Raw genomic sequence first — 23177 nt, 5'->3', positions numbered from 1 at the left:
CGATTTGATTTTTTTTTTTGTGCATCTTCGTGTTTGAGCGAACTGAATTTGGTACTTTACCCTTATTTTGGGGGCGCTACTGACTCTATTCATAGGAGAAGATGAAAGCTCTACTGCGCTAGTAGACATTCATTCATGGGAGAAGATAAAGCTGTATTCACCTCGTCGTCCCAATCCCAAATCCCACTCGCTAAATCCGCTTAAACCCTTTACTCTCAATTTCTCCTCGATCTATTCAAAATCAATTCCGATCTAATTCCTTCACTTCTCTCAGCTGAATCATTTCTCAAACTTGTCTCAATAAATTGAGTTTGCAGATTTGCTGTATAAAATTATTATTATTATTATTGAGATGAAATCCAAAATAAAATGGGCAGCATTAGGAGGCCTGGTGTTATCATTTGCTTCATTGATTGTTCACTTGTTTCTTGCAAAGTCCACTGTTGATCTTGTACAATACACTGCAATTACAGTTTTTACTGAGGATTTAACTCCAACTTTAGCCACTAGGAAGGTAATCCACTCTTTCTACTCTGATTAAGATTCAATATAATGCTACATCTATTGAATTTATTTGTTTGCCTATACTTAATTGCTTATGCTTTGATAAAAGCCGATGATTTTATTGAATGACCCATGTAGAGAATATTACAAATTATCTATAAATAGCACCATTTATCGGTACTGATCAGAACTTCAAAGAGTTTTAAATGTAAAATGTTTGGAAACTTTGTAATCTATTGTTTTTAGTACTAATAATCTGGAAATCTATTGTATTGTTGTTAAAGAGTTTATATATGTTTTGACAATATAATGCTACATCTTTTTAGGGTCCTGCGTTTCGTAAGTTGTGGGGAAATGTGAAGTCATTGGAGCCCTTGCACCCTTATCCAAATCCAAGAAGTACATATCCTGGTAATCCTTGCAATTCTTTAGTTACTAGATTCACCGCACATGCGTTGCATGTATTTGCCTAGTGATGAAATTCATATAACGTTGAAACAATATTGGCTCTATATTTGCCCCAATATAACCATGGAATAATCTCCTTACTCTATTTGGCATATCTTATCCGTGCAATTCTGTGCATACTTTATTTCTTAGATCCATTGTATATGCCATAATGCTATATTTTAAGGATGGTTTGTTATAATCTAAATGAAGTGTTGGAACACATGTTTCCGGCTCACCGAAATTAAGTTTGCAAATAGTACTCCATTACGCCCTATTGACTGGCTGCCTTACTTGTTTTTTGTATTTTGTTGCTGGACAGTCATGTTGAACATCTTTTACAAAGTTCCTTATTAGTTCGGCAAATAATTTGTTGCCGAATTTTCTGATTAATTCTAAGTAAGTAATTGCGCTTGAATCAGCATTTGGAACCCGAAACTCTACACTATAGTGTTGTGGCCTTTAGACGTTGCATGGTGATTGCCATCTCGTCTCTCATTCAACCGAACCTGTGAATAGTGAATACAACCAATGAAAGTTTCATTAGTGTCATGTAACATTCTGTAAATAGTAATGGGCTGTTGTGGAAAGTTTTAGAGTTGGTTAGAAGGGTACTTGTGTATCAGCCAACAACCCATCCATTGTAATATCTAACAACGCTTCTGTAGCTTTTTTCATTACCTTACTTGGTGTTATTGTAATATCTTTCTTTTCGGCCTTTATGACTTCACACCCTCCATTTCTGATGCTGTACAACATAAATATGTGAAGGGCTTTGGTTTTGTAATTTTGTGGATTGAAACTCGATAGGACTGGTGCTATATAATTTCCCCCCAAAAGGTAGCTTGCCTACCTTGTTTAAGTATAGTTCTAATATTAGTTGTGGCAGTGAGGTTAAATAAATAATGTTGAACATATAATACATGGAGTGTACCAGGAGCGCAAGTCTAGTGCTTTTTGAAACATTGTATGGATCAGCACACTACTCATGGAAAGAGTTGAAATCCCAAAAGCCCCTAGTTTGGAAAGAGCATACTAAGTGAGGAATCAACAAATATACTCTAAATATATTCTATAAGCACATACTGGAGGCTGCCTGATACCTTTATAGATTGAGACTCGCACGTCACATAAGCCTAGAATAGGTTGATTAACGTATGTGAATGTGTCAATGATATTACCTCGTCCTCAACTAAGATTATCATTTGAAAAATGCTCTCGTGCCTTGAATTCTTGTATGAAATTACCGAACCCTTTCAAATCACTAATACTCTCATCACCCAAACAACGGAGTGTTTTGGTATCTTGTTAATCGGAACACTCTGCTTTGATAGTTCAGTTTCAGTTGCTATGTTTGCTGAATCTAGATGGTTAGAGGTACAGAGGGAATAGTGAGTAACAATGTTAACTTAGGGCGTTTTTGTGTCTTAGTAGAATTAAAAAGAATCATAAAGTACATTTAAGCAATTTCATAAGCCCAATAACAGTGTGCTGCAAGTAGTTTTGTTAAATTTAGTGGAACATGTGAAACGGTTTACAGTATGAAGGGTCCGAGTATCACCTATGTTGAGAGCGCGTATGTTATAACCTGCGCGAAGTGGCAAAAGTAAGCATTCCTGGAAACTTAAAGATAGTGGAACTATATACAGGGGATAGAATGCGATGAAAAATGTTTGGGTGCGTCCAGAACTCCAGCGCCAAAAATAACAGTCCATAATCAATTTGAATGTTAATTTATAGAGTGTTGGATATTTGAGGGGCGGTGTATCTGGAGTGGATGGAATATAGGTGTGGGAATAGATGTAATTTGCCGATAAACATGAGGATAAAACAAAGAGGGTGGAACTTAGTCACTTACAACTGTTAAAGGTGGCCGGAATTCAAAGCCAATTCCATTATTTGATTGTGTTTTCCAGGACCTGGAACAATGTTGGCCTGAAGCGCATAATTGTAAGTCGAATAATAAAGTGCAGATGAGGGCGTGCGAAACAAAGGCAGAACGTTGGTGTTAGAAGATGAAACATGCCATACCTTTTCGTTTTCTTCAGAAGTTGGAATCGTAATGGGAGGCGATGTTTGGCATTTGGTGGGTATAAATAGAGGAAGGAGGGAGAAGTGACGAGTTACATCTGTTGGGGATTATTTGAAAGCTTGCGATGGTTCAGATTGTGGGCGTTGGAAGAGGCGATGTTTCTCAGTGGAGTGTGCAGCACGATGAAGTAGTGTGAAGGTTGAGCTGTTTTTAGTTAGGTGTTTTTTAAGTTAGGGGTATTTATGTAATTTAACTTTCAATTTAGGGAGTTCTTTTAAAGTAAAATAGATTTACTGTTCTGAATAAGTCACACCATCCTGACTGGATTATGTATTTTTATGAATCCCTCTTTTATACTCTTCTTTTACTTTACTTGCAAATATTTAATGATAAATTGCATAGTTGGAAACTCAATGAATATACTGCAACATAATGTGTTTTGTATAAAGCAAGAAATGAAGGCATTGGAGAGATGATCTTATGGTATCTAATGATGGTGATGGAGCAGCAGTAGTTTCTTCAGGAAACATTTTTGAACAAAAAGAGAAGACACCCCCTCCATTATTTGACAAATTGATGGTATTTGATCGGGCATGGAGTTTAAGAAAGAAATAAAGACGTTAAGCAGAAAATGTATAACATACCATAAGTACTCTTAGTACAATGTTACCAAATATAGAACGATTTAAATCTTTTTGGGACTAATAGGAAATGAAAGAGTAACATATAAAATGGAATGGAGGGAATGTGCGCGCAAGTTGGCCTGTTCATCACGGTTCTCAAAAAGGAAAAAAGGAATGGAGGGAGTACCATATTTTACTAAAGTTTAACGTGCTGTTGCTTTCTAGGTTACAGAGGTATAGAGTTTACACTTGGCAGTTATGGTCTACACTTCTAGTTACTTATAGGTTGGAGACTCTGGTCCAGGCTATCTGGGAATTGAAATTGACTTGCTGCCTTCGCCATTTTAAAGTTATTTGTGTTTTTTTTAACAACAATGTTAAGTACCTCCATCATCGGTTGGAACTGATTCTCTCGTTTCACCTATTTTGTCATGGTTTCAGCGGCTGTTGAACAGAACAATGGCTTCATCTATGCAAAAATATCTGGTAGTTTTGAGAAGATCAGGAACTCGGTATGCTCATTTTATTGTTGAAAAGATTTCTACCCTTTTTGCACCAAATTGTTGAGTGAAGAGTTCCTAACAGGTTATCCTTTTCTCATAGATTGTTGATCTGGTTGCCATATCAAGACTTCTAAATGCCACACTGGTAATTCCAGAGATTCAAGAAAGTGCTCGTTCAAAAGGCATCAGGTCCTGGTTAATTTGACTTAAAAAATAAGGAGGATTTTTGTGATGCTTTATTTACATTCCTGAATTTTAAATTATATCTAATTTTTGCAGTTCCAATTTCAAGAGTTTTTCATACCTCTATAATGAGGATCAGTTTATAGCAGCCTTAGCAAATGATGTCACAATTGTGAAGAGTCTGCCACCTATCTTGAGGGAGGCTAGGAGACGGAAAGAGTACCAAATTTTTAAGCCCAGAAGTTCTGCTTCTCTAAGATTTTATACGTCTGAAGTTTTACCTAGATTGAAGAAAGCAAAGGTCATTGGACTAATATTGACAGATGGAGGATGTCTACAGGTATGATTTTTTAGCCCAGTTTCAGGGCTTAAGCACACTGTTGACAACACTGCTTCGCTCATCATCTTTACATCTAGGGACAAGTATATCTGGAGGTCGACGCTGCACATGAACAAACCATCTCAAGTGACCTTTCGTTTTATTCTTAATATGTACTACTTGCATTATTTGGATAATGTTGTCATTTTTAATCTTGTATGACTTCACATACATTTTAGCATTCACATGTCTGCATTCATTTAAATTAGCTGCCCAACATTCACTTGCATAACCTCCGGATTAAGAATATTTCATGCTTATTTTCTTAAGAGGAGAGTTTAACATGATCATTACTGATATTTGCCTATTTAATTTTTATGTGCCTAATGCTTAGTTTGTATTGGCTCAAAATGACCAGCTAATCAAGTTCTATTTCTTCTCAGTCTGCCCTTCCTTCTAGCATGGTTGAGTATCAAAGGCTTAGATGTCGCGTGTCATTTCATGCCCTTCAATTTCGCCCAGAAATTGAAGCTCTTGGAAAGCTCATGGTGGAAAGGTAAGGAATTTAAATTTTTGTACTCTGTATTTGCCATTTTTTTTTTTAATCAAGATATTTGCCATCTTAGTTATATTATCATCTTAGGACTTAGTGTTTTTTGAACTAAAAGGGTTTGTATCTGGTAATTGGTAGCTAATATTTGATTTAAAGAATTTTTTCTCATATTTTTTTCCAGTTCATAAAAAAATATGTTTTAAAAAATTTGTAACTTATGCACCCAAGGGTGTGGCCTAGTGGCCAATGAAGTGGTTGAGAGCCATGAGGTCTCAAGTTCAAATCCCAGTGGAGACAAAAAACAATAGAGGGTTCTTCCCATCTGTCCTGACTTTGGTGGATAGAGTTACTTGGTACTTGTTGCTGGTGGGATGTGACAGGTATCCTGTGGAATTAGTCGAGGTGCGTGAAAGCTGGTCCGGACACCATGATCATCAAAACAAAAAAATAATAATTTATAACTTACCACCAGTATCTGAAGAATGTCTAAGCTTATACTTTTTAGGTTGGAAAGACATGTTTGGTGAAAGTGTAATTTTTTCATTCCTTAAAGATCACAATGTCCTGGAAGATTAATCTTACTGATATGCTTGTTTAGATCTAAGTTGCACTAAGGGTTGAAGGACATCACATGTAATGTTTCCAAAAGCAAAAATCTAAGAGAAAATGACAATGCATGAAAGTTTTAGGGAAAAGGGAGAAGCGATGTTCACCCATTTCTTAAATGAAATGCACAATCTATTGAAAATACAAGCCCCCAGGCTTTGGTGTAGTGGTAAGAGCACCATGTGTGATATGTAGGTTTGGCGCACGTCACAGGTTCATTTGTGCAGACAGAAGCCTGGTATTTTAGTAGAGAAGGGTAGAGGGGGAGGTCCTTTATCCACCGAGTTTCGAACCATGAGCCTCTGGTCCTCTGGAATTTCTCAGTTATCTGGAAAAAGAAGTTTATCGGAAAATATAAAAAAAGACCTAATATATGAATTTGGTACTGATAATATCAAAATGCAATTAAAACTTGTATGTTCAACTCCTCAACTCTAACATCATTTAATCTATTTTCAAGATGGCCACAGAAAGACAACTTTCATTACAAAATTGACTCTCAAGATACAAATGATCAACCATAAAGTGGATAACTTCAATTGGAAATTGATGAGCACCTTATAATTGATAAACCATAAAATGGAATGAATATGTAATCTTCAGTTTCATATTAAGTCCTCCAGTAATTTTCTAACTACATTTACAGAGCAGAAGAGAGAAGCAAATAAGAAGCCTAGAATCAATAGTTGCAGGAGAAAATGACCACATACTAGAAGATAAAGAAAGATTCATTGTTCCATTGCGTTTTTGGGGAGATGCAGTTCTTACGTCTTGTTATTTGATAAATAGAATGCCCTCTTCTTCTATTCAGAATCAGGTTCCCCATTCCATACTGTTTCCTCAGTCACATCTCTATCCTATCCCTCCTCGTGTCTTTGGGAGCACATGCTTCGTTCATAATTTAGCCCCAGGAAAAGATAAATTAGCTCCTCGTGCCCTCAAATGTGTCTTTCTTGGTTACTTCTACATCTCCAGTTGTAGTGCCACCACTACTAACTTATCATCGCCGTCCACGTCCAACCCTAGTCCCAGATGATTCATGTCATGCGCCAGACCCTGCTCCTACTGCGGACTTGCCTCCTCCTAGCCAACCGCTTGCACTTCAAAAAGGTATACGATCCACTCGAAATACTAACCCACATTATACCTTCTTAAGTTATCATCGTCTATCATCACCCCATTATGCATTTGTGTCGTCTTTGTCCTCTATTTCCATTCCTAAGACTACAGGTGAAGCACTTTCTCATTCTGGATGGAGGCAGGCTATGGTTGATGAGATGTCTGCTTTACATAAGAGTGGTACTTGGGAGCTTGTCTCCCTTCCTGCAGGTAAATCTACTGTTGGTTGTCGTTGGGTTTATGCAGTCAAAATTGGTCCAGACGGTCAGATTGATCGACTTAAGGCTCGCCTTGTTGCCAAAGGGTATACTCAGATATTTGGGCTAGATTATAGTGACACTTTCGCTCCTGTGGCTAAAATTGCATCTGTTCGTCTTTTTCTATCTATGGCTGCCGTTCGTCATTGGCCTCTTCATCAGTTGGACATTAAGAATGCTTTTCTGCATGGTGATCTTGAGGAAGAAGTCTATATGGAGCAACCACCTGGTTTTGTTGCTCAGGGGGAGTCTAGTAGCCTTGTATGTCGATTGCGCAGGTCACTCTATGGTCTAAAACAGTCTCCTCGAGCTTGGTTCGGGAAGTTCAGCACAGTAATTCAGGAGTTTGGCATGACTCGTAGTGGAGCTGATCACTCTGTGTTTTATCGGCATTCTGCACCAAGTCGATGTATCTATTTGGTTGTTTACGTTGATGATATTGTTATCACCGGTAATGATCAAGATGGTATCACCGATTTGAAGCAACATCTCTTTAAGCACTTCCAAACTAAAGACCTTGGCAGATTGAAGTATTTTCTAGGTATTGAGGTTGCTCAGTCTAGATCAGGTATTGTTATTTCTCAGCGCAAGTATGCCTTAGACATTCTTGAGGAGACAGGGATGATGGGATGTAGACCTGTTGACACTCCTATGGATCCGAATGTTAAACTTCTTCCAGGACAGGGGGAGCCACTTAGTAATCCTGAAAGGTATAGACGACTTGTTGGAAAGTTGAATTATCTCACAGTGACTAGACCTGACATCTCTTTTCCTGTGAGTGTTGTAAGTCAGTTTATGACTTCCCCTTGTGATAGTCATTGGGAAGCAGTTGTTCGTATTCTGCGATATATAAAGTCAGCTCCCGGTAAAGGACTACTCTTTGAGGATCAAGGCCATGAGCATATCATTGGATATACAGACGCTGATTGGGCAGGATCACCCTCTGACAGACGTTCGACATCCGGATATTGTGTTTTAGTAGGAGGTAATTTGGTGTCGTGGAAGAGCAAGAAACAGAATGTGGTTGCTCGATCTAGTGCAGAATCAGAATATCGAGCAATGGCGACAGCAACTTGTGAGCTAGTTTGGATCAAACAGTTGCTGGGAGAACTAAAATTTGGCAAAGTTGATAAGATGGAACTTGTGTGTGATAATCAAGCGGCTCTTCATATCGCATCAAATCCAGTGTTTCATGAAAGGACTAAGCACATTGAGATTGACTGTCACTTTGTCAGAGAAAAGATACTCTCGGGAGATATTGTTACGAAATTTGTGAAGTCAAATGATCAGCTTGCAGATATCTTCACCAAGTCCCTCACATGTCCTCGTATTAATTACATCTGTAACAAGCTAGGTACATATGATTTGTATGCACCAGCTTGAGGGGGAGTGTTAGAATAGAAATAAGTATTTCCTACTTATAATAGAAATAAGAATAGGAATAGGAATAGGAATAAGAATAGGAATCCTAGTTGGAAAAGGATTCCAATGTAGTGTCTATAAATAGGGTCTCAATGTAACTATTTAGATACACAATTCAATAATATTTTTCGTATATATTTCTCACAGTTTGAGATGACAAAAAAATCTTATTAAAGGAGGTTGCATTATGGTAGTATTAGAAGATGTCGGGTCACAAATTTGAGAAGAAAAAGAAGATAATGATGAGAAAGAGGATGCCGAAGCACACATGGAGTGGAGCTCTACTATTTAGCTCTCAAGATCCTTAACTTTTACCCCCCTTTTCTCTTTTCGTCTTTTCCTACTCTAAAATCAGATTGAATGTCTATGTTAGGTCCACTTTGTGTCTCATTAAAGTATGAAGGCAATAACTATTTAGCACTCAAGATCCTTAACTTATACCCCCCTTTTTCTCTTTTCGTCTTTTCCTACTCTAAAATCAGATTGAATGCCCATGTTAGGTCCACTTTGTGTCTCATTGAAGTATGAAGGCATGACTATTTGCTTCACATGACTCTGTCACTTTGAACAATGAACTGATACTTTTAATAATACTAATCTTATTGACGCTGCAAAGGTTGAAGCCATTATTATGTTAAGTAAGACCAGGTGATGACCTTTAGTAACACTAATCATACTAATACTGGGAAGGTTGAAGTCGTTATAATAATTACGGTGAAAATTTTGTTTGGTGAATGTATGGACTTATTTGGTGGGACCATACATTTTTCTTATTGCATAAACAACTTGTTATATGGTGTGGAATTCGATTCTCACAGAAGACAATCTGAGAAGGAGGAATTAGATTGTTGTGAGTTCACATTGCAGATGCAAAAAAGATGAAGAATGTGCAGATTACTAACTGTTGCATTGTAGAGCGACTTCACAAGTATTGGCAGTGGTATTCTTCATAATATATCAATTGGGTTCTACTTAATAGTGTGCTACTCAATTGAAGAATAAGGAAGTACAGTGACTGAGAGGAAAGCAGTGTGGAAAGCTAGTCCACTGTGCATTTTTTGAACATTTGGTATGAAAGGAATAGGAAGTTGGTTCAACACTATGAAGATGAGCTCAAGAAATATGAAAAAGGAACTGCCCCCAAGGCCTAGCTCAAGTGGCAAAAGGTGGAGGATTTGTGGCTTAGGTCGCAGGTTCAAGCCCCACACCATGCAAGGCGATCCCGGTATTTAAGTGGAGAAGGGTAGAGGGGCGGCCCCATTATCCACCGAGTTTAGAAGGCTGTGATTGGTCCAAAGGGCGGGTCACAGACGGATTTCTCGGTTATCAAAAAATAAAAAATTAAAAAAAATAATTAAAAAGGAACTTGCTTTTTCATGTATTTTAATTTGAGGAAAGAATATCTTTCATGTAGATAGTTGGATAGGCTTGACAGAACATCAAGTCTAGCCTACATACTCGCCTTATATTTTTAGATGTGCCCTTGGTTTTAACAAAGAACAAATTTGTATGGTACTGGTGAAAGATATAGCTAAACAAGTTAGTTCAACTTAGCACCAGATTTCTGATTTGATTCAATTACTAGTTTACCAGTACAAAAAAAGGCTAGATATTTTCATATGGACTAGGCAGTTGAGAGTTCTGCTTGGCTTGCTCAAAATTACCCACTTAGACTTAAATACACACATTTTCGCTGGCTTTTTGGTGCAGCATGGTGGGTATACATGAAGTGGATACTTTAATAGACTTTTCCCCATCATTAATGTGCAGTAAACAAATTGAGTATTTGTATCTTCCCTAATGCAAATTTCCAGCACTTGGTGCTGGTCAGTGAACAAAATGAAATTACATGTGAAATGAAAGTTTATCTGTTCAACTTCTTGCCTCTTTCTTTTACCTTTTCTTTTTGGGTTGCATGGAGAGTTTTTGTTTCTCTTGTCAACAGATGATAAAAATATTTATTCCTCTCTGCAGGTTACGAGCTTCAAGTCAATCTTACCTTGCCTATCATCCTGGGCTTAAGAGAGATGCCCTAGCCTATCATGGTTGTGCTGAAATATTTCAGGTTCCTAGCTTTTTCTTTATCTATGTACTCTCTTAACCTGATTGGGGTTACATCCTACTTGGAATGTCTAATCAGTACATCTCCGCTGGAAAATGGAATAATTTTGGTATATTCTGGTGACTTGTTCTGGATATTAGCACAACAAAGACATATCCGTCTTCAAATTGTGGTGTGGGTGCCAATGCTGAGAACAGGGGATGATACATGACAAAACAAGGTTATTCGGTTCACATGTGTAAATATAAGTTAGTGTAAGTGTCATGGGCTTTCTCTTATCTTGTAGCTAGTATCAATTCTAGCTTGTGTTCTTGAATTCCCTTCCGTTCTTGTGTTCTTGGGAAATGCAAGAATTATGCATAAGGATCTGATGGTCCTAAAGATTCCACAAACAGTTACAATTGCCAAGACCACTCTACATTGATGAGAATCTGGGATTAGAATCAGCAGCATATTCTTATTCCCTACATAATATGTTTGGTTCAAACAAGTCTTCAAATCAAAAAGGTTTGATTGAACCAATGGGAGGGGAAGAGAAAGGGGGAAGGGGACCTGTTAAGTTTACTTAAAAAGAAGGATTTATCATTGCCACATCCTTTTTGGCATGACAAGAGCGAGTGGATGAGAATTGAGATTTACTTCTTTCTTTTTGTCCAATTCTGGAGGTGTTTCTCCTCTCTTTGCTTCATTACTTCATAACCATACTAAGAAATTGATCCGAGTTTTGCCCAGCCCCAAATGATCAATCAAATAGATTATCTAAGGCAAAAGGACTAATCGGATGCAAGTGTAGCAAAGGGAAAGAATCCCAAGTGTTGAATCCCACAGAGAATAAGCACAAATAACTTCTAATAGGATTATCACCCTACTTCCTAAAACCAAACAAGAAACAAGGATGGATTGAGAACTTAAATAAAAACAAACTAAACAATAAATTAAATGGATTAACGTATGAAGCAAAAGGCAATCTGGTTAAATCGGGGAGTGTTTACTACAGAAAAAAGAGCAGTCAGGATCTGGGTCAAGGATTTGAGGGCTCAATCTTTAAGCTTGCAGCACCAGTGGCTTTGGAGATTCATTATGGAGGATGGGGCTTTGTTGAAGGAAGTTATTGTTATGACATATGAGCTTCTCAATTCCTGAATTGCCAAGCAATCACAGTTTTCTATTATTTTTGGCATCTGGAAACATTTGAGAGCATAAGTGAACTCTTTTTGGCATAACACTTCTGAAGCTGTTGGCAATGGCATAAAAGCTAGTTTTTTTGGATAGATACATGGCCTGGTCAATAACCTCAAAAAGGAGCAATATCCACTCTTTTCACTGTGGCGCAAGACTATGAAGCCACAATTTCAAATTACAGAATCAGACCACTGATGAAAAATCATTTTTAGGCGGCATATAACTGATTGAGAAATAGTCTCTGCACACTAATTTCCAATGCCCCTCCTTCAACCTTCCTTTTCTTCCACAAAATCATAATGTCAGTTATTAAGGTGGAAAGTTCTGAATTATTCCTTCCATTCTATTTCCTGATGCTTCTGATTTTGTGGCCTCACATGCTATATTTGGATAATCTTTCATTTCTCAACCTGTCTTTTGAAGTATAGGTGTGGCTAAATTGTCATTCATTTGAATTGTTTGAGAAAAACTGAAAATGAAAAAAAGTGATTATGACTGTAGTTCTGGACCATTAAGTGAGTTAATCATTCTATTGATGGGTATATAAAAGAGAAGGAAAAAGAAAAAAAAGAAGGGCAGAGAAAGAGGCAATATTAGCAGTGTGAAGCAAGGGAGAGTATTGCTGCAGTTAATCTGTTGAGCCTAACTGGTCTAATGAACCTAATGATGCCTTTTCCTTTTTTAAAGAACAATTGATATCAGGGGGTACCTTTACATGGAGAAAAGGAGACAGGCAAGACGTAGCAGCAAAACTGGATAGGTTCCTATTCTCGTAAGAATGGGAAGTATCCTTCAAGAAAATAAAGCAAACTATTATGCCTAGAATCACTTCTGATCACAATCTGCTGCTACTCGAATGTGGAAACTGGGAGAGGTCATTATCCTATTTTAAATTCGAAAATTGGTGGTTGCAAACTGAGAAATTCAATGCAAGAGTTAAGGGGTGGTGGGATTCTGAATCTTATACAGGAAGACCAGATTACATTCTAGTTTGCAAGTTGAAAGCCTTCAAAGTGAAGGTGAAAGAATGGAGCAGAACTGTTCAAGGCAACCTAGGTCTACAGAAACAAAACATTTTAAACCAACTTTCTGATTTTGATGTGATCCAGGATCAAAGATGCTTATCTGATGATGAGTCTTTTCTAAGAGCTGTTCTAACAGTAGAATTGGAGGAGGTGGCAAAAAGGGAGGAAGTGGCATGGAGGCAAAGATCCAGGGGGCTGTATGGTTGAAAGAGGGGGATAAAAACACAAAAGTTTTTTCACAAAACAGCAAATTGTCGCAAAGATACAACAACATTGATAGTCTTTTGATCAATGGGGCTACTGTATCTGAGCCAGCAGTGATCAGGGAGGAGATCATAGGTTTCTTCCAAAACCTTTATAGAGAGAATGAGCACTGGAGACCTCAGTTCAACCCCAGAGATCAAGCTATGTTGAATGAGGAAGATAACTTATTGTTGCAAAGTCAATTTGGAGAACAGGAGATCAAAGAATGTGTGTTTGCTTGTGCAGGAGATAAGGCCCCTGGCCTAGATGGTTTTACTATGGCATTTTTCATACATTGTTGGGAGGTGGTGAAGACAAATGTAATAGCAGCCATTCAAAATTTCCATGGTCAAGGTTACTTTGAAAAAAAGCTTAAATGCTACTTTCATTGCTTTGATCCCTAAAAAGATGGGTGCATCAGAATTGAAGGATTTTAGGCTCATTAGTCTGATTGGCAGCATCTATAAAATCATATCCAAGATCCTAACAGAAAGGCTTAAGAAAGTGATGTTTAAGTTGGTGGATAAACATCAACTAGCTTTCATTAAGGGTAGGCAGATCATGGATGCCATTCTTATTGCCAATGAAATGTGTGGATGTGAGGAACTTAACAAAGTCCTTGGGATCCTATGTAAGTTGGATATAGAAAAGGCTTTTGATCATCTCAACTGGAACACACTTGAGAGGATGGGTTTTGGAAATAGGTGGATAAAATGGTTAAAATACTCTGTGTTCTCAGTATTAATTAATGGTACCCCTTTTGGGAGAGATCCTCTTTCCCCTTTCCTTTTTATGCTTGCTATGGGAGGATTGAGTGATATGTTGAAAACAGCACAATCAAACAATAAGATCAAGGGCTTCTGGACGAATGATAGTGATATTCTGGGCTTAAATATCTCCCACTACTTACAGTATGCAGATGACACTTTAGTGTTCTGTGGTGCAGAGAAAGAGCAACTAAAGCATCTAAGGGCCATTTTTATTCTGTTCGAAGCTATTTCCGGATTACACATAAACTGGGGCAAAAGTTTTGTCTACCCCGTGAATGAAGTTCCAGATATCAATGGTCTAGCTAGTGTCCTAGGAGGTACTACCTATCTAGAGATGCCTCTGGGAGCAAAAAGTAAATCCAAGAATATATGGAATGCAGTGGTGGAAAAATGTGAAAAGAAGCTGGTAAATCGGAAAAGTCAATACTATCTTTGGGTGGAAGATTGACTTTAATCAATAGTGTGCTTGATGCTATGCCAACTTACATGATGTCATTATTTCCTTTGCCAGGGTGTGTCTTAAAGAAGTTAGACTCCATCCGGAGGAACATTTTATGGCAAGGAAATGGAGAGGGGGAAAAGAAGCATCACTTGGTGAAATGGGATGCTGTCATCAACAACAAAAAATGAGGAGGAATGGGTATAAAGCACCTCAAAGTACAGAACCAGAGTCTTCTCTTGAAGTGGCTATTGAGGTTTGTCTCTGGAGAACAGAGTTTGTGGAAAGAAGTTATAGCTTCCAGATATACAATGAAAGACCTATGGATTACTAAGGAAGCTACAAGCCCTTATAGGGTAGGTTTATGGAAAACAATCATGATCTAGTGGCCTAAAATATGGAGAAATTCAAGGATTCAAATAGAAAACGAAGGAGGGCATCATTCTGGAATGATGTGTGGGTTGATCAATACCCTGTGAAACAGTTGTACCCTGTGATCTACAATCTGAACCAACAGAAGGAGGCAACAGTAGCAGATGTCATGGACAATCAAGGATGGAACCTCTCTTTCAGGAGAAGGTTGAATGACCGGGAAATAGACAACCTAACAGATTTCTTCAATTCTTTGGAGCATACCAATAACCTTGACACAAATGAAGCCAGTCTACAATGGTTGATAGCCAAAAATGGGAAATTCACAGTAAAATCAGCTTACAAACACCTTGATAGGTCAGCTGCAATGCTCTTATCATTGCCTTGGAAGATGATATGGAAGTTAAAGATACTCCACAAGGTGGCTTGTTTCACCTGGTTGTTAGCCAGGCAAACAGTACTAACTCAGGACAATCTAATGAAAAGGGGAAGGGAATTATGTTCCAGGTGTTTTTTTTGTGAAAGAGAAACAGAGACAACAAACCATCTCTTCATTCGCTGTAGAGTGACACTGAAATTGTGGCATGCGTTTTTTAACTTGAGGGGTATCAGTTGGTCCATGCCAATGCATACATCAGAAGCCCTAACAGGATGGAATAGAGAAGGAAACATGTCAGGCCATAAGGAGAGATGGAAGATTGTCCCTGCTTGCATCTGGTGGACAATGTGGAAGGAAAGGAACCAGAGATGTTTTGAAAACAAGAGCATCCCTTTCCGCTTGAAACTGAATTGCCTTATAAACTTTTATTTTTGGTGTAACTATGTACTCCCCAGAAAGGTGGAAGATATTACTCACTTTTTAGATAATTTAGGAGGAGTAAAGGTGATAAACATATTTGGTTTTGCTAACTTTAACTCCTGATGTAATTACTACTGATACACTATTGGTGTGTTTTGTATATAAAATGTTGAACTTTCTCAAAAACAACAACTGATATCATGACACCTGTAATATATTGCTTTCTCTTGGTGTAGGATGTTCACACAGAACTTATACAATACAGGAGGGCCCAGATGATTAAACAAGGAAAAATCAGTGAAGAACTTAATGTTGACTCACATGCTCGGAAGAGAAATGGATCGTGCCCACTCATGCCAGAAGAGGTACTTTTTGAATTCTCTTTAAATCTTCATCAAAAGTTTATTCATCTGGTTCAAAGTACAGTTTTTATAAGTAACTTTATACAATATATTACATTTTAAGTTACCTTTTGATGCAGAGACTTTTTAGATAGCATCCATGCAGTGCACATTTTTTCTTCTTTTTTTGCTAATTAGTGCATTTTGTTACCATCTCATAGTTTAATCTCCAGTTCAAACTTCTTTAAATACAGTATAAGGGTCTTCATGTTCCTAGATTTACTTTATGCTCTAGATTCTTTTCTCACAACTAGGAAGAGATTTTGCGAGTTCCTTATTTGCTTGCCAATTGATGCAGAGATGAGATATTAAGGCACTGTAAAGATCAAAGCAGTTTTTTAATCGGTAAAATAAGAAGTATTATTCATGTCAAAATAATAAACAACATATAGATAATGTTCTTACAGGTTGCATTCAAAAAAGAGAGTAAAGACTTTAAAAAAAGTGTAGTTAGTTTAGCCAATGAATTTGCTGCTAATAGTTTAAGATGTCGGGATATACACCTGCTAGCTATCTTCTATATCGGTTAATAAATCAAGATTGCCTTAGGCTGAGACATCAATAGCTTGTTTCTGGAGATATTTTCACAGAGGAGCTGCCGATAATTCAAACCCTCTTTGTTGTTCATTGATTGAGCTTGGGAAGGTTGATGCAAATGCTCTCTAGTTATAAGCCCAGGTTCTTTCGTTCATAGAATTGCATGTTCTGTTCTTTCTCAAAAGAAAAAAGAGAGTTAAATACCTCAAAACCCTGTTAATTATTCACATTCTGTTAGTTTAATGCTTAAACCATCGGGTGTTGCTGTTACCCCTAGAACTATAACATTTCCTATGTAAAACCTCCCTGCAGTCGTTCTATTTCTTAATTCTTCATACATTTTTGCAAATTTTAGGTTGGCCTTCTGCTTCGAGCCATGGGTTATCCACCTAGGACAAGAATATTCCTATCAGGTTCTGAAAACTTTGGCGGACAACGGGTTATGATTCCTTTACGCGCCATGTACACCAATTTAGTTGATCGTACTTCTTTGTGCAGCAAAACAGAGCTAGCCAATTTAGTTGGCCCTGAAACCCCCCTTATTCCTGATCCTGATCAGCTTTTACCAGTAAAAAGTCCAAATCAACTAAAATCAGAATGGGACAAGTCTGGGCCCCGCCCAAGGCCTCTACCACCTCCTCCTGATCGACCTATTTATCAACATGAAAAAGAAGGCTGGTATGGGTGGGTTGCAGAGAAAGATAAGGAACCAGAACCTTCTCTCAATGATCAGAGGGAGCAAGCACACCGACTGCTATGGGATGCTCTTGATTACATAGTCTCGGTGGACGCTGAAGTTTTTTTCCCTGGTTTTGACAATGATGGTAGTGGGCCTGATTTTGCTAGCTTGGTGATGGGACACCGACTTTATGAGATGGCATCTGCAAGAACATTTCGGCCAAACAGGTAAAACTAACAACAGTCCTGGTCCTTTCTTTGTTTGCTGTTTACTATTTCTTTTTATTTACCATCACTTTCTAAAATGTATCTTGTATATGCAGGAAATATCTTGCAGAGCTCTTTAATACTACCGTCGATCATCTTTATTATCCACCTCGTAATTGGACTTTTGCTGTCAGAGAACATCTCAACAAAAGCTTGGCAGAAGAGGGCCTTTTGAAGGAATCTAATCTATCAAAAACAAAGTTTTTCCTCTCTCACCCTATTCCAGAATGCTCATGTTCATCTGTCAAGGCTACTGATATTGTGCATTCAGGAAAGAACAACAATCTCCATCTGTTGTTTGAAGGGCAGGATGAGTGCCCCAAATGGATGCAACAACTAAGAACTCAAGAGGCTAAAGCTGATGAAGTTGATTCTCAAGAAGACGAGACTGATTTAGACGGGCAGTCAGAATCGGAAGGATACAATGGAACTGATGCAATTCCATCCCTGGAACAGGATGAGGAAATGGATCCGGATGATTAGGATTAGATGTACATATCTTGCCTTCATTTTCTTGTTCATTTCCCTCTATGCCACCGACGTCAAGCCCCACTCTGGATTAATCTTTTCTAAGAGAGTAAAAACTTACAGCAGCAGCATGCTGCTTTTGGAATGTGTGGATGCACTCCCAATTTTTTTTTTTTGGGCCAAATTAACTGCAAGCACAGTTCTTCAAATGTGCTTTAGAAGAATCCATGCTGTCTGCTTAGAGTTCATTGCTTGGCATCTGGACTCCATTGATCTCTTCGATAGAACTTTCACTCTTTCTCTCCTTCAAGCAGGACAAGTTATCCCATCTTCTACAGATATACAGCATACAAAAGATGTCTAAATTTCTAGTACTTTGCAACTGCACAAAGCAAAAGTGACACTGTGAAGCCATATATAGTTAACAACGATTCTTTGATTTTCGTTTCACATCTTAAATGTCTTTTCAATAGATGTTCGAACCTTTTGGCTATTGAGTAGTTTCGAATCCAACTAGCTTTCAGTATATTGAAATTGTCTCTAGAGGAGTAAAGACCTAGTAGGAGAAGTAGTAGTGGAGGACCTGCAGAATAATGGTGCCTATGCCATTAGCTGAAATTTCTTGAAGCTACTCACATGGTGCAAGTCCGTTGGCCTTGTTCAAGTTCTACGTGGACAATCGCTCTGAGAGAAGGTACTCCAAAAGTTATATGGCTAAACAATACGTACCGAGATACAACAATTACTTCTCAAAATGGTGCTGAGACTTGTTGGCTGCAGCCTAGAATTTGCAGAGCCAGTTGTGGTGTATTCACGTTGGGACTATATAGATTTCTTAGTGATTTTCTTTCGGAAATTGTAAGCATGGCGATCATGATTATAGTAAAACAGTACTACTATCTTGGAGAAGCAGATTTAGGATTGCCATTGAGGTCGCTTCAGCTCTTTTTGACTTATATAACTAATGCTTGCATTAGAGTAGGCTGTCTACATCACACCATGGGGGTGTTGTCCTTCTATGAACCCTGTGTGAGCCAGGATGCTTTGTGGATCGGGCTAACCTAATAATGAGGTTGCTTCAGCAGTTGTTTATCTCCATAGTGAAATTAATTAATACGCCCATTATCTCTACACACGTCAAAGGTCATAATAGATCACACTAACAGTATTGCATACAACAACAATATACCCCGTGAAATTCCATTAAGTGAGGTGTGGATGTACACATGCCTTATTAGGTATAGAGGCTGTCTTCGAAAACATGACAACTAATAACAAAGCAATGCGGACATATATGCAAGGAACTTTAACAAAAACAACAAGAAGGTGTGATCATCTAAATACACTAAACAACATATGATATCATCTACTCAAATCCACCGACTACATGAATTTGCTAATACCACATTCAACTAGCAGTATTTATTTGGCTGATAGGTTCATGAAACACACAAAATGTTTCAATATGTGTGTCCACCAAAACGTCTATGTCTTCGTTGAAAGGAAAATATGGCCTCCATGAGAGCTTCTTCTCCAAAATCAGGAAAAAGAGTATTTGTAAAATACAATTCAGAGTAAGCTAGCTGCCACAATAAGAAGTTACTGATTCTTTGTTCTCCTCCAGTCCTTATGAGTAAATCAGGTTTTGGGAACTTGGCACAGTTGGTAGTAAGTTCTTGTTCAAATAATGTGTTGTCAATATCTTCTAATTGTATAAGACCATCCTTCACTTTACTTGCAATGTTTTTGGTTGCTTGTAACATGTCATAATGTCCTCCATAGTTTAGTGCCATCATAAGATGAAGTCCTTCATTGCCTTTGGTGGTCTCTTCTGTTAACTCTATGCCTTCCTGTAATTTTGTGGGAAGTTTGGATTTACCTCCAATAACAGACACCCGTACCCCAAGCCTTGTGCTCAGCCTGGAATATAATCATGAAATTGAAAATTCCGAGCTCTACGTTTAAAACTTTCAACACAGTCATTCTTTAGTAGCTCATAACAAAATTGAAAAGCAGTAATACGTTATTTTTTCAGTCATACACAATTGTTTGCATATTTTATTGATCGTTAAAGTAAGATAAAAATATCGCTGGGATTATTGCAAGTTTCCTGGCTTTCGTCCTTCCTTTTACGTTTAAATTCTTGGAAACTTTTTTAGTCTTTTTTGAAGAATTATCAAACTATTATTCTTTAGGTAAAACGATTTAATAGTTCTTGTATAAATCTAGTTTTAGTGTCTCGTGTTGAAATGTATAATCATCTCATATATGATATATGCCCCTTAGGAGCTAGCGTGGTTACTTTTTTTTTTTTGTGGGCCAAATACATAATTTTTAATAATGGATGGGTTGAGAGAATCAAATCCACAACCTTTTTCTGCTTTGATATTATATTGAAATGTATGACAAATTTAAACAGTTAGAGAAGAGGTACACATTTTTATTGTATTATGATTCAATATACACCAAACAAATAAATATTACCTCATAAATTCTTCAAAGAACTCTTCGAATAGTTGCATCAAGAAATCAACCTCCTCCTGTTCAAAGTCAAATTGTTATTCTTGAACAACGGTGAAAGAAAATTATTCAAAATCACATAAAAACAAGTGGCAAAATCCTACGCGTTAAATTGCAAATGAAGAATAAATTACTCTCGAGTATTATAGTGCGGCAACTGCAGGTTTGGTTAAAACTTTTTAATTTTAGTTCAAAGTTCAAATGATTATATTTGTTTTAAAGATTTATTGAATATATATAAATTATTATCTAACAATTAAGATTAAAATCAGCCATTCATAAACCTTCAAATCTTGCCTCCACCTCTTAGTAATAGGACTGGAAACCTAAATAAGCCACAAAAACATAAAAGTGACCAAAATAAGCCACTATTTTAGGAAGTAACTAAAATAGGCTTAGTGGAAGAAAAAATTTCACTTTATCTAATATTCTAAACGTTTTCCGTTAGTCTTATAACGTGTATATTTTAATATATAACGGAATTATTTTCTACACTTTATAAAATGGAACTATTTCTTACACTTTATAAAGTGGAACTTTTTCTTACACTTTATAAAGTGGAAGAAAATCTTACACTTTACAAAGTGGAAGAGAAAATTCCACTTTACAAAGAGGAATATTTTCACGTTTTTATCTCTTTTGCAGTGTTTGTCATACAATTATATTGATTTGACATATCATAAAAACGGAAAAAATTATTACACTATGTATTTTTATTTTTTATTCTGAAAAATCCTCCAATCTCTATTTAAGGAGGACGTTCAAACATTAACTGGTAGCACCTACAACATACTTTCTATATTTGTTCATTTCAATCTCAAAAAAAAAATGTCTTCTAAACCAAAAGTTAGAGTTTTGATTTATTGGGATGGCGAAATTATACATGATGGAAATACCGTTTATTATAATTGTCCTTCCAAACACAATGCTAAATATTCAATTAATGTCCGATATCATAAATTTCTTTCATCAATTTATAAAAGAATGAGTATAAACAGTACTGTTTATAATTTGATTATAGTCGTAAAATACCCTACTTCATTTTTCTCACAAGGACAAGTAAATTTTGGAGAGTGGATTATCTATAATGCGAATCGTTGACCGACTTTTTGAGGGTTCCAGATGACTACATAGATCAAATCAAGTTAACAATACTTGAAATCTATGTTAGGAAGGAGCCTAAGACTAGTCAACAACGTTCTCCTTTATCGGTCAATGTTCATCCACTTTATAAAAAGTGTAATAAAAAGTCCCACTTTATAAAGTGTAAGAAAAAGTTCCACTTTATAAAGTGTAAGAAATAGTTCCATTTTATAAAGTGTAGAAAATAATTCCGTTATATATTAAAATATACACGTTATGAGACTAACGGAAAACGTTTAGAATATTAGATAAAGTGGAATTTTTTTTTCCACTAAGCCTATTTTAGTTACTTCCTAAAATAGTGGCTTATTTTGGTCACTTTTATGTTTTTATGGCTTATTTAGGTTTCCCGTCCTTAGTAATATAACTAACCAATTATATTAACGTGTCAACATACTTTTGCATGCGTTTAGCTTACTTTTTGTCACTAGTTAACATATTTATATATCGATAGGCTAATTAATTGCATTAGAAAATAGATTCAGATTCAGTATACGTGCATGTAAATTGCAATCATAAGAGGAAACAAATAATCACAAAAATTAAATTATACATCCATATTGGTATCGGGTATCGGTTCATCTGAACCTAGGACTTTTGATGGGAATCATAAATTATGCCAAAGGTATGAGGATAAATTATGAATAATTTTAAATTCTAAATGCATCTCTGATACGCACCTTGGAACGATTCCAGTTTTCAGTAGAGAAAGCAAAAGCAGTGATAACTTGTATTCCAAGTTTGGAAGAAATGTTGCAAATATTCTTGAGATTAGGAGTAAGAAATTTGTGACCCTCTTGCACTGGTAAACCTCTAGCCTTAGCCCATCTCCTGTTCCCATCCATTATTATAGCAACATGTTTAGGTATACGCTCTGAATTATGAATTATTTCGATACTACGACGACGGTCATCATCGATGCTAAGTGAGTTTGAAATCTTGAAGAAATTACCACCTTGACCACCACATATTGAAGATGGAAGAGTATATAAATTATAAGAGCTCTTAGATATTGGCCTCCCTACAAACAAAGAGCTCATTTCCTCAACTTTTGTTTTTGGTTCCAAGTTAAGTAGAGTACTTGAGCAAGTATAGGTCTCAATGGAACTAATCAATGCATTATATGTTTCAATATATAATAGGGCATGATGAATGTGAGTTGAAAGCACATAGCACTAATTATATCCTCATTGAATTTATGGTTATCTATTTCTTTTTATTTGTAAACAAAGACAACATATTAATAAAACTTAATATGCATCAATACATGGTCGTGACAGATAGGTGTAACAACTAATAAGGTTACAAGGAGGGGAGTTAAAATATGTACCTATTACAATATCATCTAAATTTGTAAATGGCTTCTAATTAAGCATACCAAAAAAAATTCATTCTTTATCTGTTTTTGGTCTTTTAGAAACACGCAAAATTGGAACTATTGATTTAAAGTTAGTTGAAGTACCTAAGAAAGGTTTCATTTTTTAAAGTTTTGGATTATAATAAGGTAAAAGGTCGGAGTGTTTATGATGGTTGTTAGTGTTATGAGTATGATTCACTAGCTATGCTCTAGTGTATTTTCACTTTTGTGGGTGGATCCCTAGTAGGGCTGGCAAAGGGATGGGGACAGGGACTGGGGGATGGGACGACCTGGCCGGGATTCGGGGGGGGACCAGGATTGGGGGGACCGGGATTGGAGGGATAAA

At 36.9% G+C, this 23177-nt stretch overlaps 2 protein-coding genes across 2 annotated transcripts; one reads left to right on the top strand and one right to left on the bottom strand.

Annotated features, from left to right (window-relative positions):
* On the top strand, positions 1-17887 carry LOC125838044 (protein EMBRYO SAC DEVELOPMENT ARREST 30). The gene is made up of 10 exons (XM_049517101.1): positions 1-514; positions 831-915; positions 4048-4118; positions 4210-4298; positions 4389-4632; positions 5055-5167; positions 10543-10633; positions 15697-15825; positions 16754-17304; positions 17400-17887. The coding sequence occupies exons 1-10, from the start codon at positions 353-355 to the stop codon at positions 17824-17826; spliced, it is 1962 nt and encodes a 653-aa protein (XP_049373058.1). The 5' UTR covers positions 1-352; the 3' UTR covers positions 17827-17887.
* A 1384-nt stretch (positions 17888-19271) lies between these two features.
* LOC125838092 ((2Z,6Z)-farnesyl diphosphate synthase CPT6, chloroplastic) lies at positions 19272-22514 on the bottom strand. Its single transcript, XM_049517147.1, has 3 exons — positions 22155-22514; positions 20296-20351; positions 19272-19719 (listed from the first exon to the last, which is right to left on the bottom strand). Exons 1-3 carry the CDS (start codon positions 22512-22514, stop codon positions 19272-19274), a joined length of 864 nt encoding a protein of 287 aa, XP_049373104.1.
* Positions 22515-23177: the final 663 nt, after the last annotated feature.

Source organism: Solanum verrucosum, unplaced genomic scaffold (genome assembly GCF_900185275.1).
Source record: "Solanum verrucosum unplaced genomic scaffold, falcon-dt-bn FXZP01000079.1, whole genome shotgun sequence".
Lineage (NCBI taxonomy): Eukaryota > Viridiplantae > Streptophyta > Magnoliopsida > Solanales > Solanaceae > Solanum > Solanum verrucosum.
This window is presented reverse-complemented; position numbering and strand designations above follow the sequence as displayed.

Excerpts from the sequence above, each read along its gene's own strand:
- LOC125838044 (XM_049517101.1), top strand. The coding sequence starts at position 353 with ATGAAATCCAAAATAAAATGGGCAGCATTAGGAGGCCTGGTGTTATCA. Across the intron at positions 916-4,047 it reads TCCAAGAAGTACATATCCTG|CGGCTGTTGAACAGAACAAT; the intron begins GTAATCCTTGCA and ends TCATGGTTTCAG. Across the intron at positions 4,633-5,054 it reads CAGATGGAGGATGTCTACAG|TCTGCCCTTCCTTCTAGCAT; the intron begins GTATGATTTTTT and ends ATTTCTTCTCAG.
- LOC125838092 (XM_049517147.1), bottom strand. The coding sequence starts at position 22,514 with ATGAGCTCTTTGTTTGTAGGGAGGCCAATATCTAAGAGCTCTTATAAT. Across the intron at positions 20,352-22,154 it reads AAAACTGGAATCGTTCCAAG|GAGGAGGTTGATTTCTTGAT; the intron begins GTGCGTATCAGA and ends GACTTTGAACAG. Across the intron at positions 19,720-20,295 it reads TTCTTTGAAGAATTTATGAG|GCTTGGGGTACGGGTGTCTG; the intron begins GTAATATTTATT and ends GCTGAGCACAAG.